Source organism: Phocoena sinus, chromosome 20, assembly GCF_008692025.1.
Source record: "Phocoena sinus isolate mPhoSin1 chromosome 20, mPhoSin1.pri, whole genome shotgun sequence".
NCBI classification, from domain to species: Eukaryota; Metazoa; Chordata; class Mammalia; order Artiodactyla; family Phocoenidae; genus Phocoena; species Phocoena sinus.
This window is the reverse complement of record NC_045782.1, coordinates 46448596-46463428: the sequence shown is the minus strand read 5'-3', so window position 1 is coordinate 46463428 and position 14833 is coordinate 46448596. Positions and strand designations below refer to the sequence as shown.

The 14833-nt window shown below is 50.3% G+C and overlaps 1 protein-coding gene across 1 annotated transcript in view; it reads right to left on the bottom strand.

Annotated features, from left to right (window-relative positions):
• Positions 1-14833, bottom strand: part of CSNK1D (casein kinase 1 delta) — a 34440-nt gene that overhangs the window by 19254 nt on the left and 353 nt on the right. Inside the window, 1 exon segment of the mRNA XM_032616009.1 lies at positions 8743-8853. Coding sequence (XP_032471900.1) covers positions 8743-8853 — 111 coding nt within the window.

The following is a 14833-nucleotide window of genomic DNA, read 5'->3' as shown; positions in this document are numbered from 1 at the left end:
CTTCCTGTCCACGACCACTGGGGTCACACTTGGCCTACAAGTGGATGTCTTTGAGCCCCAGAGTCAGCTGCACACAGAGGGCTTCCAGAGCTTGAAGGAGGGAGAAGCAGTGGAGTTGACCTTTCAGAAGTCCCCCAAGGGCCTGGAGTCTCTCCAGTTACCAGTCATGGTGGGTGTTCTGTGTGGGGAGTGAGAAGCACCAGAGGGCAGAATTGAGCCACGGTGGGTGGTGCTTTTCGTGATCACAAGGTTTGAGGAACACAGTGGCAAAAGCAGGGAAAGGGTGGGTAGGGGCACTGCCACCCCTACCACGGCATCCACCCACTTCCCTCTTGGCAGGGGGAGGGGTGAGACAGAGGAACCCCAACCATGCTCCATGCAAGTGCTCGAGGGCATGGGGGAAATCCCTCCAGAACCTGCTTACTTATTGGTCTCCACCCCCAAATTTCCAGCTTTTGAAAGTGGCCAGGATAGGGAAGTGTTTTCCTTTTAAAGGCTATGTAATAATAACACTTTCTGTGTCAGAGTGAGAAGACTGAGCACAAGACCAAAGCACAAACCACTGCTCTCTGGGAGAGTCTCTCAGGGCTGAGGCAGGGCTTCCCTTCCTCCTGACCCACTCTTGGGACAGGACGCCAGGCTGAGAGCACAGGCAAAGGGGTGGCTGGCGACAGCTGCAGACCTGCTACCCAGCCCCCTCCCCCCTGCAGCCAGCACCACTTGTTTACTGCTCCTTGGGGTCCCACTTTCTCAGGATGCCAACTGCACTAGCTGTGTGTAAGTGACCCATCTTCTGCATTTTAACTTTCTCCTTGATAGAAATGTTCTGTGTGTTGTAGTCTCAGGAAGTGCACTCTCAAGCCCTTGAGCAATCCTAGGCAGAAGGCAGTGGCTCCAGGACTGCACAGGAGTATCTTTTGATGTTCTGTTACCAAGGAGAACAATGTTTTGGAGGGCAGAGCCTACTGAACCACCTCACTTTTCCTGATCAGAGGTGGCTTGTGTGTGTGTCCTCTTGAACCCCTCCACCTTCAATGTTCCACAGGAGACAAGGTTTTAACTGCTGCCCCATGACTTGACCTCCTCCTACTGGAAGGCTGGAAATCAGCCTGAACAGGAAACATGGTGTGGACAGGTCAGGACAGGCAGACCCAGGTGCCGGTGCCAAGAGGAAGGCACGGCTGGGTGAGGGATTCCAGTGCTGGATCTCCAACCCCAGGCATAGACTTGCTTCATTTCCCTGATCCTTCATTAGGGTTCCTGTGTATCCATAAGGGTTCAAAGGGTACCTCTGCACCCACCCCAAGCTGCCAGCTGGCCAGATGAAGCAAAGACCAAAATCCTTAAGCTTTAACAGGGGGTTTCTTGCCCCGGCTTCTCGAGACCACAGGCAAGGGCTTCTCTCTAGTGCCTGGTGCCAGCATCCTGCCCGTAGTAGCAATGGTCAGTGTTGCAGCAGCTGAAGGACAAAGGGCTCAGTTCACAGGATGGGACTCGTGGTGTTGGAATGGGGTGGACGCACTAGAGCACATGGGTTGGGGGGACGCATGTCTGATGCCGGGTTCTGTCACCCCAGCTGCTGCCCTTCTAGTTACTGGAGGCTTCATAGGACTTCATGAGCCATTGATCTGAAAATGAACACTAGGTAGCCTAGTTGGTGTAAATATAACGTGTTGGTCTTTTTCCGTGTTCTTCTGGGGTTTCACTGTTTACAAACTTCCTACTGTATTCAAAGAACAGCCAGACAAAAGGTTGTGCACCAGGCAAAGGATCTGAAACATAAACCTGGGGAGGGCCCCACTCAAAATAGGGGTCCTGAGCCATCCTTTCTTTCGTGCCCCCTTCCCCCATTTCAGACCAAATCTTTTGTCCTAAAACTTGACTCCTACTCTACTCCCTCCTCCACCCCCAACCCCCCAGAAGCCCACATACCTGTACATTTAGCTTGTGTGGTGTCTCTACAACTCTTAAATGATTTGTGCAAAAGTGCTGAAGCAGCTAGAAACACTCCATCCCTTGTTCCCAACTCCAAGTCAAGACTGTTCCTTGACATGATTCACGACAAACACACTGCTGTAACTGGATGGATCAAACCTACTTTAATCTCAAATCCCAGGGTAGGGACTTCCCTCGTGGTCCAGTGGTTAAGAATCCGCACTTCCAATGCAGGGGACCCCGGCTCTATCCCTGGTTAGGGAACTAGATCCTGCATACCGCGACTAAAAGATCCCACACGCCGCCAACTAAAAGATCCCGCATGCGGCAATGAGGATCCCATGTGCCACAACTAAGACCCAGAGCAGCCAAATAAATAAATAAGTATTAAAAAAAAAATCTTTGGGTAAAGAAAAGCAAGGGGGGCCTTCTATGTAGAAAGTGAGGTTGGGAAACCAAGCAGGGGAAGATGAATGTATCTCGAAGTCACTCAGGAGCTTTTGTGCAAGTGCAAGAAATTTCTGTCAAAGTGGCCACGATTGTTTAACAGGAAACAGAAATGTAACTCCATGCTCACGGCTAGACACCAAAGCTTTGTTTGAAATGTTGAATTTACGAGGAAGGAGGAGTCTGTCCTCTCCTGTTTCCCTCCCCTTGCTCCTGAACTACAGGAGACTAAGCCCTGGGGCCTGGAGAACGAAGACTCAGTGGCTGACTCTGCCATGCCAGCACTTCCTTTCCCACTCGCCAAGTCCTGTCACACATGTTGGCCCTTTCCCTCCCTCTTCCCTGTCAAATGCAATGAATAAAGACTTACTCATACTGAGGGGAAAAAAGAATTACATTTCCTAACTGACCGTTATCGGTGTAATGAAAGGAACTGATTTTACCCTTTGATCTTAAGCTATCTGGCTCAATGCTCTAACTTGTCTTGTGGGTTTCCTATGTAGGAAGTTAAATCATGCACAAATAAGTTTTATTTCTTCCTTCTCCATCCTTTAAATTTTAAAATTCTTTAAAATTTCTCTGTTCTGTGCTAGCTTCTGTGTTAGCTGAGACACCCCATGACACACTGGAGAGAAATGGTAATGGCGAGGCTGAAGATGGTGTGGATCCAACAGGAGCTCCGAGGCTGTTCAGGCAGGAAGGTAAACGTGCCATACCACCTGGGAACACATCCCTGTGGCCCGGGTGCCACCCTGCAGGCCGAGCACCTGCCTGCTTCACGGAAAGCAATTCCACTAACAGGCTTTGCACCAGACGTGGTGAGGGAGTCACTGAGGCACCATCCTGAAGAGCAAAACACTAGAAGCCGGCCAGGGCTCCTCAACACAGGGAGGACTGTTTATGGAGACACAAGAGTCTATAAACAACAACGAAACCCATCAAACCACAACTGTGTCAAACATGGAAGAACCTCAGGAACACAGTGGATCAAAAAAGAAAGTCGTAAACACACACGGCAAGACTGTGTTACTCATATTCAAAAGCGTATGAACTGGCACGACATGGGGCGTGGACTTGCCACTCGTCTGCTCTGATGGTCTGTTTCACTGGCAGCACCTTCCTTCTTACTGGCAACACCAACGCACCTCATCACCCTAAGATAAGACACAACAGAAGCAGGGTGCTCCTATTCTCAGTTCTCTGGCCAGAAGAGGAGGATGCTGTGTAGCCTGCTTCATCCTAAGCAGACTGTCTGTAAACTAAGTGCTGAGGCCCCAGGCAGAAATCAGCTCAAAAGCCATTCCCAAGAACAATCCTGCCGCCTGTGCACAGACTGCTGCTCTGTAACCTCAGACATCTGATGCAGTGAGACCAGGAAGCTAAAAATGCACCTGTGCCGCCAGAGTGCTGCTCCTGTGGCTGGGGAAGGACATGCAAGGCTGTAGGTCAGACACACAGCCAGCAGAGTGCTGCCCTGTGCCCAGGCGACCAGTCATGCCAGGGACACCCAGCTGCCCCTGCCCACATGCCCTTAATATGGGAAATGGGTCACTTGGACTCTTATGTGCAGCTCTGAACACTTGATACTTTTTCCCTCATCGAGTCCAAAGATACCAAAACATAGGCTTGGGGGTGAAAAATGAGGGAGAGTGCTAGCTAAATGCTTTCCATTTGATTTGCGGGAAGTTTCAATATAAATATGGGGACTCAGTATTAACACAAATACAATTTTTCATGAAGTGTTTGGCAATTCAACCTTAAAACAATTGTAAATACAATGGCCAAATGTTTCTGGACAATGTCATTAGATTTTTTTTTTTTTTTTTTTTGCGGTACACAGGCCTCTCACTGTTGTGGCCTCTCCCATTGCGGAGCACAGGCTCCGGACGCACAGGCTCAGTGGCCATGGCTCATGGGCCCAGCCGCTCCGTGGCATGTGGGATCTTCCCGGACCGGGGCACGAACCCGTGTCCCCTGCATCAGCAGGCAGACTCTCAACCACTGTGCTATCAGGGAAGCCCTGTCATTAGATTTTTAAAAACCAATTTCTTGCAGGATGACAAGGAATCAAAACTTTAAAAACAAACTAGGCGGGACTTCCCTGTTGGTCCAGTGGCTAAGATTCTGCGTTCCCAATGCAGGGGGCCCGGGTCTGATCCCTGGTCAGGGAACTAGATCCCACACACCACAACTAAAGACCTCACGCACCGAAACTAAAAGATCTCGCATACTGCAACAAAGATCCCACCCGCCGCAACTGAAACTCGGTGCAACCAAATAATAAATAAATATTAAAAAAGTAAAAACAAACTAGGCAAGGGCATGCGGAGACAGGCTTTGGGCAGCTGCAGAGAGGGCGCCCTGGGGTGGGCACACAGGTGCCGAGGGCCGTCCTGCTCCCTCTTTCAAGAAGGTGGGAGTTCTGGGGGTTCACTTTAGTATTGATAGCCACGAGCTACATATGTTCTTAAGTACTGTAAAACATTTCATAGCAAAAAGACTGTGATTGTCTGAAATACACTGCGGGAACTGGACAGGCACATGAGATGAGAGAGAGTGAACTCGGGTTCACTGCCTGTTTCTACTCACTGGTGGCCCCACAGCCACACTGCTGGCGGCATCCACCCACCCTCAGCACAGAGCTCCTACCCTCACCCCTGGCCTGGATTCTCTGATACAAAGGGCCCACACTCCTGTCCCACACCTGCCATGAACCTTGACCAGAAGCAGCTGTGAAATAAACAAAGGTTCTCCACTTGGAGTTTCCTGAAGGAGGACATGGTCTAAAGACACTTTGTGGGGTTATCAGGATTGGGAAGTGCAGCCTCAGCCTTAGCCTCTAGGTTCTGCCTGGCAGGCTAAAAGAGAATCCAGGCTGTTTTGATAAAAACTTGGTGTCCACCCATGTCCTTCACTAACGTAATTAACTTAAAATTATTTCTATTTCAGGTTTTTTACCTATTGCTCCAAATAGACCTGGGTCACTTTCTTCTTCTTTTATTAAAGGTATTTTTAATTAATTTATTTATTTAATTTAGTTATTTTTGGCTACGTTGGGTCTTCGTTGCTGTGCGCGGCCTTCTCTTGTTGCAGAGCACAGGCTCTAGGCGCCCGGGCTTCAGGAGCTGTGGCTCACGGGCTGTGGAGCGCAGGCTCAGTATTTGTGGTGCACGGGCTTAGTTGCTCCGCAGCACGTGGGATCTTCCCAGACCAGGGCTCAAACCTGTGTCCCCTGCATTGGCAGGCAGATTCTTAAACACTGCTCCACCAGGGAAGCCCTGGGGCACGTTCTTGATCCCTGACCGCCATGGAGGACCGCTGTGCAGGAGTGGCCTGGGACCTACAATGCTCAAGTTCAGATCTGTGTCCTTTGGACACAGCCTCAGTTTCCTCATTTGTTACATGAGGCTGATGATACCCACTGCACATGACTGTGTGGCGGAGAACGTGCCCGCATGTTTAAAAACGCTCTTAACAATACCTGACACTAGCGTGTGTTTGTTTTTGTTTTTATTCAGGTAAAATTGGTATATAACATATTAGTTTCAAGTGTACGACACAATTCAATTTTTGTATACACTAATAAAAGGTGATCACCACAATAAGTCTGGTTATCAAATGTCACCATACAACTGAACCCCTTCACCCATTTCATCCACCCCCCAAACATGTTTTTGTTTTTAATGCTAACCCCTCCCCTAGGGGACCTGAGTGACCCAGCACAGCAGCTGTCTCTAGCCAAGCACTGCAAGGTCACCATCATGAGGCAGCATCCCGGGCAACCCTGTACTACGAGCTAGAGAGGGCAAGGCAGGCCCTGGGCTTCGAGCTTTCTCCTACGATGCCGTCAATATCAACCACCTGCAACGAAGCACAGAACTTAACATAAAAAGAGCCACGATCAGAGATGCACCCACATGAGATGGATGTAGAAGGCTGGTCAACAGCAGAGCTGTGAGGTTTCTGGGCAGAGCCGACCTCTATCTCCTCTGCCATCCCAGCTTTATCTTGGCTAGGAGGAGCTCACAGAACAGCAGCAAGATGCTGCTCTCTGCTCTCCTGGACAGAATCTGTTTTCTAAAACAAAAATTTACACCCTGATAGTATTCACCAAGTGTGTATCTGAAACAGGAGTAAAACCTGACCTATGCGTGGGGAAAGGCCAGACAGGAGAAGACCTATGTGTGGAATCCCAGTGGGTTTCCAGGATCCTAGAGAAGGGGCATGGGAAGACCAGGAGAGCAAGTGATCCTTTACGTCCTAAAGCAGGGGGTCAAAACAGGAAGCGACGGTGCACCCAGAGGCATCGAGCAGCGTCTGGAGACATTTCTGATCACCCTAACTTGGGGGCGGGGGGCTACTGGCACCTAGGATGCTGCTCCCTGTCCTCCTGCAGAAGACAGCTTCCACACCAAACGGCTATGCTCCTGAGGAGAGACCTTGTTCTAAACCAAATAAACTCCTTTCTGTTGAGTTTTTTTTTTTTTTTTTGGCTGCGCCACAGGGCTTGCAGGATCTTAGTTCCCTGACCAGGGACTGAACCCATGCCCCTGGTAGTGAAAGCACAGAGTCCTAACCACTGGACTGCCAGGGAATTCCCTCTGTTGAGTCTTTTTAAAAAATTATTCATTCATTTATTTCTTTTTGGCTGCGTTGGGTCTTCGTTGCTGCGTGCAGGCTTTCTCTACTTGCAGCGAGCAGGGGCTACTACTCTTCGTTGCAGTGCTCAGGCTTCTTGTTGCAGTGGCTTCTCTTGTTGCGGAGCACGGGCTCTAGGCACATGGGCTTCAGTAGTTGTGGCACACGGGCTCAGTAGTTGTAGCCTGCAGGCTCTAGAGCGCAGGCTCAGTAGTTGTGGCGCTCAGGCTTAGTTGCTCCACGGCATGTGGGATCTTCCTGGACCAGGGCTCGAACCCGTGTCCCCTGCGTTGGCCGGTGGATTCTTAACCACTGCACCACCAGGGAAGTCCCCCTCTGTTGAGTCTCAATCTACTACACCAGCTCCTCCCTGGGTGTCAGCTCTTCTTCCCTCCATCCCTGGGGGCCCAGCTTCTGAGTTCTCAGAGATGCTGCTCCTCAAACACACAAGCTTTTCAGTCAGAAGGTTTCATCCAACCCCCAGCACTAAGCTCCTCCCACCACGAAGGCCACAAACCAAGTCACCTCTTCCTACTCATCACCACCTTAAAAGCTGTGTAGACCATCCCTGATGCCTGAGAAGCCTGCTGAGGGCCGCCAGAGGACAGACACACTGGCAGGGTCCTCTGCCAACGTTTCCCTGGGCACAGGAGGGACCAGGGAGTTTCCTCCCTATGTGCCATCTGAGAACCCACAGCCTGCTCTGGTCCCATAATGCCCAGGACGAGCAGCACTGGACACACCCTTCTGCAGTCGTCTCATAGGACGGTTTGTGTTGCTTTAAGATATATCTGCTGCGAAAGAGACACCCTGTGCTACGTCAGCTGAGATATGCTGGTTTCTGGTAGTAAGTAGCACAGATTAAACTGCTTTGTGAAGCAAAGATGTCAAGAAATCACATCACCAGTCCGCCCTTTCCACCTGACCAAAGGACCAACACAGACTCTGAAGACAAGCTTCCTTTTGGCAAGGCGCCAAGAGCCTTCCCGACCCCAGCCCCCCCCCCAACTATGAAAGTATCATGGGGGCTTCTGCTTCGAAGGGTATCCAAAAGGAAATAACACAGCTATTCTTCACACACGAAGCCCTGTCCCCAGAGAAAGCTCAAGACATTCAGGGATGTGCCTGGGCTTCCTGAGCTCCTTGGGGAGCAGCACAGGCACACCCTTCAAAATGCTGCGGTGTCTTCAGGACTCTGAGACCCCCAATAAAACCCCCTCCTGCTCCATTAGCCAAACAATCTCAAAGTCCAGAGAATTCTAAAAGGTAGACTCTGAAATCAGGATGGGCACTCTGATATCAGGTACCCTCAGGCCCAAGGGGAGGTTTCACAGAATGGGGACAGTAACTAAGCTAGAAGGGGTCTCACTCAGGAGAGTCTGCAGGGACCATCCCAAAGCTGCAGGCATGACCAAGGCGGCACAGGAGGACCAGCAGCAAGCTCCAGGTCAGCGTTCACACAAGTCTGCATTCAAAGACACCAGTACGTAATACGAAACTAAGGAAGAGAATATTTATGCAAAAAGCATAAAATGATGTTTCTTTTTGTCGAGTGAGCCCCTCTACAGGCCTCTCAGACAGTATCTGAAGGAAGCCACAGGATGGGGTCAAGGGTACGAACGCTTCTGCCCCTTTTCCTAATTAACCAGACTGTGATTCATGACATCTGTATTCTCCCTCATCAAACACCACTTTGGTTTTCTTAACAGGTAAAGACCATACCTCCTCCCTGCATCATTTTGTAGATTTTGCTCTCAATATGGAGCTGAGGGTGTTTGGTTTTGACACATTCAAGCTTGATGGCAACTTCTTCTCCTGCAGCAATGTCCGTACCTTGGCAAAGAAAGAAAATCACAAACGTTAATCGTCTGGTGTCTACCACCTCACCCAATGTTACAACACGCTGGAGAAACAATGAGTGCTATCTGAATCTTCCAAGGAGGACCAGGTGATGGATGCACTCCACTTTCTACTACAAGATGGTATCAGTGGTAGATAAACCCCTGTGGGAAAATATCCTTATTTTCACTTTTTAAAACAGGAATATTTGATACGTATAGAAAAATCTTATTTGGTATGGCTCCATATGGCTCTACTCTAATCACCAGGGGACTGAGAGACAGGGTATGCAGTTCTCTCCATAGGACCCCCATCTGGTCTGAACCTTCTCATCCAGCCTGTTGGTCAGCCCTATATTCACCCACCCAAAGCCAGACCGTGGGGAGTCCCAGGCCAACACATTCCGTGTGGGCTCCATTTCTCCATGCTGCCTTGACAGGTCTCGGGTGTGTGCGAGCCTCTCTCCAGAGAGGTGGCTGGGTTTCCACTGAACTCTCACATGGCCTCAGCCCATCCCAGTCCATGTGGCCCAGGTACCAAGCCGCATACAGCAGGGCGCTTCTCAAGGGGACTCGGTTCCCACGACACAGCAGGAGCCATCACTCAGCCATCACAGGCCAGGCCCAGGGAGGCCCAGCACACCTCTCCCCTCCCAGGGACCAGGACATACTGTGCGTCTCCTATGGACACTGAAACAGAACTGGGCTCTGTTTTCAAAGCCCTAATCACATCTATGCAAAGTGTACTTGTCACTCACCTTTTGCTAGTTTTGTGCTAAAACCGGCAATACATCTGCTCACACCTCCTGGTCACCAGATCGTGATTAAAGATTAGAGTTTTAACCTCAAGATGCCGTCCTCTTCTTTACTACAATATGGACCTGCAAATGTGACAACCACTACCCCTTCAGGCTTCACACACGCATGCTCCTGAGTTCCAATCTGACCCAAAGCTATGCTACAAGCCCTCCCTCAAGGAGCATTCACTGGAGAGAATGGGAAAAGCAGTCTTTAGAAAGCACATACCTAGCTCTCCCCCTGCTTTCCTCACCAGTTCCTTCTAAGTATAAAGCACTTTAATCCTTCCCAGTAGTATGGTTATTCGTGAAGGAATTAACACTGGCTCCAGCAGCCCAGACAGAACCCAGACCCATCCTGCTGGGCAAAGCAATGTTGCCAGTCCCTGGCAACTCAGATTCCCTCACCATTTGAGTTCAGCAGGGAGACCAGCAGTCTGTTTCATGAGGGAGTTGTGGGATGAATGGGTTACTGGTTACAGAGAATGTTAAGACTCCCGGATAAAAGGCAGAGTAAGGTCTGCAAGCATTAGAACAGTGATGACCTGCAGGAGAGCTGTCTGCTGATATTCATGAACCCAGTAGCTGCCCAGGAAGGACAGAGAAGCTTTCTCCTCTAGTCTGCTCAGACGGCTGCTTGAGATGCGGCTGCTTGAGATGCGGCTGCTTCTAGTGGGCCTGGATCCAAAACCGGTCACCAATGCTGGGGTTCCATGGGAATAACCACAATCTGATCACTGCCAGTGACCATTCTAAATGTAAGAACTCCATTTACCATTCCACGAAGACTCCTGGGCACTCAGAAGACAGACAGGTAATACATTTTGTTATTCCTCCCTGAGGCTAGGATAATCTATCTAGCTACGAGAGAAATTACTTCATTGTAAAACGTACTGTGCAAACGAAAAATGAACTCTGAGTTCCTGTGAGGACCTGGCACTCTGAACTGAACTCACCAGCCCATGAGGAACAGATGACTCACCTTACTAGTTACATCAGCAACTCCCCCCACCCCAAAGCAGGAGCAGAGAAGCCTCTGATGATAGCACTCTTGCTCCTCCAACTATGTCAGCCCTGTCACCTTTGCCAGAAGGCAGGTTCTCAGTGACAACACAGCCTGGGCCCACGCAGGCTACCTACTGAACTAGCGCCTTCAGGAAGGCTGAGGACACTGCTGGCTCCACTGTACTGTGGCTGGTAAAGCTAACATCTAAGTCACCCTGCAATACTGACAGTCTTGGGGACAAATGACCACAGGCAACTCTGGAACACAATATGAATTCCAGCCTCCCCCCCTCCCCGGATCACACCAGCAGATGGAGCCAGCCTCCCCCAGGATCACGCCAGCAACAGAGCCAACATTCCCTAAGATCACACCAGCAACAGAGCCAACCTTCCCCTAAGATCACACCTGGAAACACAGACCACTTCTCCTAAGATCACACCAGCAACAGAGCCCACCTCCCCCAGGATCACACCAGCAACAGAGCTGGCCTCCCCCAGGATCACACCTGCCCTCTACAGCATCACAGTTGTGAAGGTTGCCCTGAGTCTGATGACTCAAAGAGGAGAGTCTGGGTTCTCTACCAAACAGACTTGAGGGCAGCACACACGCAGGCTGCCTCCTCTGAGAGGTCTTCACCACTGGGTGAAGCAGCAGCACTTCAAGTTCTGGGTATTCCATGGGAACCAAACATAAGAGACCACTGAGCAAAACTGAGGTGGTCCACCACTGTAGCCCTGCAGTCCTGTCCCACCTCCCTGGCTGACAGCAGCCCCTGTGCTCTACTGGCAGTGCTGCTCCAAGTCTTGTCCTCAAACTACCACCAATCCACAAGGGGACAAATACAGGACAGCGAGGAAGCACCCCGCAGCTCTGATAGCAACATGCCATTGCTGCAACATTTTAATCCTATTTTACAAAAGTGCTGATCTGCCACAGAATGGAAATTACAAAACCTGGTCCTTCACAACAGGTAATTTTTAGAAGTACTTCTAGATGGGGAACAAAAATCTGAAAGATACTATTGAGCTCTGGGTTCCAGATTCAGAGCAAGTCAAAACCAAGTGGCACATCACGTTTACTCAGTGTCTGTTTATAGTGAGGTCTTTTATCACCCAACAACCTCAGCTCTTTTGTGCAGCTCCAGTGCCAGACAGGAGTTCCCCCTCACTAGATGAAGATGTTAGCCTATGTTTAGACACAGATTAATGCTGGTCCTAGGAAAACAAAATTATGCCCCTCAAGTTGAGCAAAGGCAGATGATAAATGAACTTAACTCCAAGACTGACCCTGTCCTGGGACAAAAAGGTAACTCCCATTGATGACTGTTTTATCGACAAAGAAACAGGGAGAGGCCTCTGAACAGCAGGGCAAAGGGCACTCTCGCAGGGCAACCACTGAGAGCTGATGCGGTATCTAGAAACACTCAAGCCATCACCCTAAAGGACACAGGAACGTGACTACGAAAGCTGCATACAGGCAACTGCTTTCCTCTCCTGACCAGCCAGCCACCATTTTGGAACCCCTACTGTGTGCCAGACACCCTGCTAGGTGCCACTGAAGAGAAATGAAAGTCAGTGAGGGGAAAAACATGAAAATCAAAAATATGAAGAGGTTACTAAGCTTTAGCTCCCCAAAAGCATTTGTGTATGTGATGAAGCCAAACCACACACTCCACCTGGGTAACAGCTGGACAGATGAGGCCATCCTCTGATAACCTGACAGAGCAACAGGATCAAGTACAAATGCCAACAGCTAGCAGGAGAAAACCACCATTCTACCAATCATGAATGGGGGGCAGGGAGGAGGGTCCGAGGTGCTGCCACCACCTATAGAAGACAGACATGGGACAAGAACAGAACTCCATGAGAACAGGGGGCTCACGCCGTTTGGGAAGGATTGGAATAACCTGCAGGACACACTGCCACATGCTCATGTCAGCACAGCAGGGAGGCTAGCACTGGGCCTTCTTGGTCCATAAGGTACTCGGCAAGCTGAAGGACAGCTCTCTCTTCCCCCCCACCCCCACCCCCAGCTTCAAACGTCTGAAAGCACTAGAAAGTCCCAGGTGGAAACCCAAGACCCCAAACCCCACATTTAAACGAAGGTGAAAAAGGAGGAGTTAAGAGCATTCTGACCTATAGCAAAATGACAGCAGTAGGAACGACTTTAACTGCTGTCACGCTAGAATACGTAGAACATAACGATTTTTAAGATGAGGACCGAATTCCTCAACTAACGACTAGTGGCCTAACAAATAGAAAAAAAGCATGGTACAGAAGACTCAATCCATCCCATGGTCTTTGGGTTGGTCACCTGTGACCCTTAACTTCAGTATATAGTGAGCTGCCTCTGACCCACCTTTCCAGTCACATCAGTCTAACAAGACCACTTCACATTTCCTCAGTGGGGTAGCATGTAGCCTGAAGGGACCACCACATGGGCCAAGAGTCAAAGCCAAATCAGTTGTACCCAAACCCCACACAAGTAACTCTAAGTGTACTCCAGTGGGTGGGCCATGTGGGTACTCATAACTAGGCGCGAGAAGCCACAGTCTATCCGTTTTAGGATAACATGAAGGAGGAAACTGAGGACAAACCCCTCTGGGACCGGTCAGCCGGTGTCTGGCTGGATCAAGCGCCACTGGTGTGCCCGAGCACAAGGTGAGGCCCAAAGGACACAGTTGTGAATAAGCTTTCAGGGTCTCCCACAAAACTCTCAACTTCTTTGTTGAATGACTTGGTGACAACAGTTCACGATTTGGTTGTCTGAACGCAGCTTCGGAAAGCAGAAAACCTGTCTGGCAAGGTTTCAGACCAGAGAACAAAAAGGTTCACAAATATCTACTTTTTCATATCTGTGTAACGGTGGCTAATAGATTGGTTTTTCAGTACAACTCCTAGATCCTAAGTTAAAACTTTGTGCCAAAATCTATTGTTCTATAAATAAGGCAAACAGGCTTGCATTTACCCAGCACTTCGCCTCCCAAACACTGCTGAGAAGGCAACTGCTGACTACTGGACATAAATATTTAATAGTAAAATGCAAGGTATCTCTAAAGTGTGTTTTACTCAGCAGGGCAGTAAAGCACATACTGATGTGACAGGATTAAACTGTAGGGTAAAGGTACCAAAAAGCAGTTATGAACTACCCTAAGTGTGGATCCTCTTACGCTGTTAGCCCAGGAGGTCGTGCATCCTCTCCAGGTAACAAGAGGCAAGGATGGGGCGGTGAGCACACACACTTGGGACCATCTGAAAGGCATAACCAAAGCATTACTGACATACAAATCTATTCCTGACCCTCCCTGACCAAGTACACCAGCCAAACAAGAAACACCAGAGCGGGCTGCGCAAGCAGAGCATGTTCACCCCCAAACTTGCACAATGACAGTCCCTCTGCACATGCATTGCGGGCCAGGCGGATGTCCCCAAATGCGGGGGTAGGAGTAACTTACACACATTTCTCTGAGAAACGCTTATATTTTAAAAACTTCCAACTTTAAGACTCAAGCAACCTTTTATCACACACGTGCATTCTTTCACTGTAAATCTGAAACAATCCAAAACATTCTAATCCCCTTTTTTTCCAGTCTACCAGGAGAATTTCATAGCAAAGGACAAGCTCATGAGCAGATCTTTACCACTTTATTTGCCTCTAATTCTCCAACACCCTAGCGCTGGACTTCGTCCCGATCACCTGAATGTCATTCTCGTTAAGCCGAGGTACTTAGTACAGAACTTGGATGCGCAACATGTTCTCAACGACCACTCTACTGGCCCCCAGGCGGCCCTGAGCGCCACCTGCGGTCCACGGCCCAGACCCCGGGCCAGGAGGGGCTGGTCAGCCGGGGCTGCATCGTCGCGAGGAGCGCCGAAGCAGCCTCGGCCAGCCCCGGACTCTACTCGTGCCCACCGCACCGCGCGCAGGACGCGGGGGCCGCACTCACCGACGGCCCTTTGTCTGCGTGGAGGGACACCGGGAGCGGACACAAGGCGGGCGGGGCCGAGCGGGTAGCGAGGGCCTAACCGAGGCTCCCGGTCGCTCCCCAAAGGCCGCGAGCGCACGTTGGTCAGGTGCCCTCGAGGGCGCGGGTCGGAAAGGCCGCAAGTTCCTGCCTGGGGAACTGGGAGGCCCGAACCGACGGGGACGCGGCTTACCGCCACGGGCCGGAG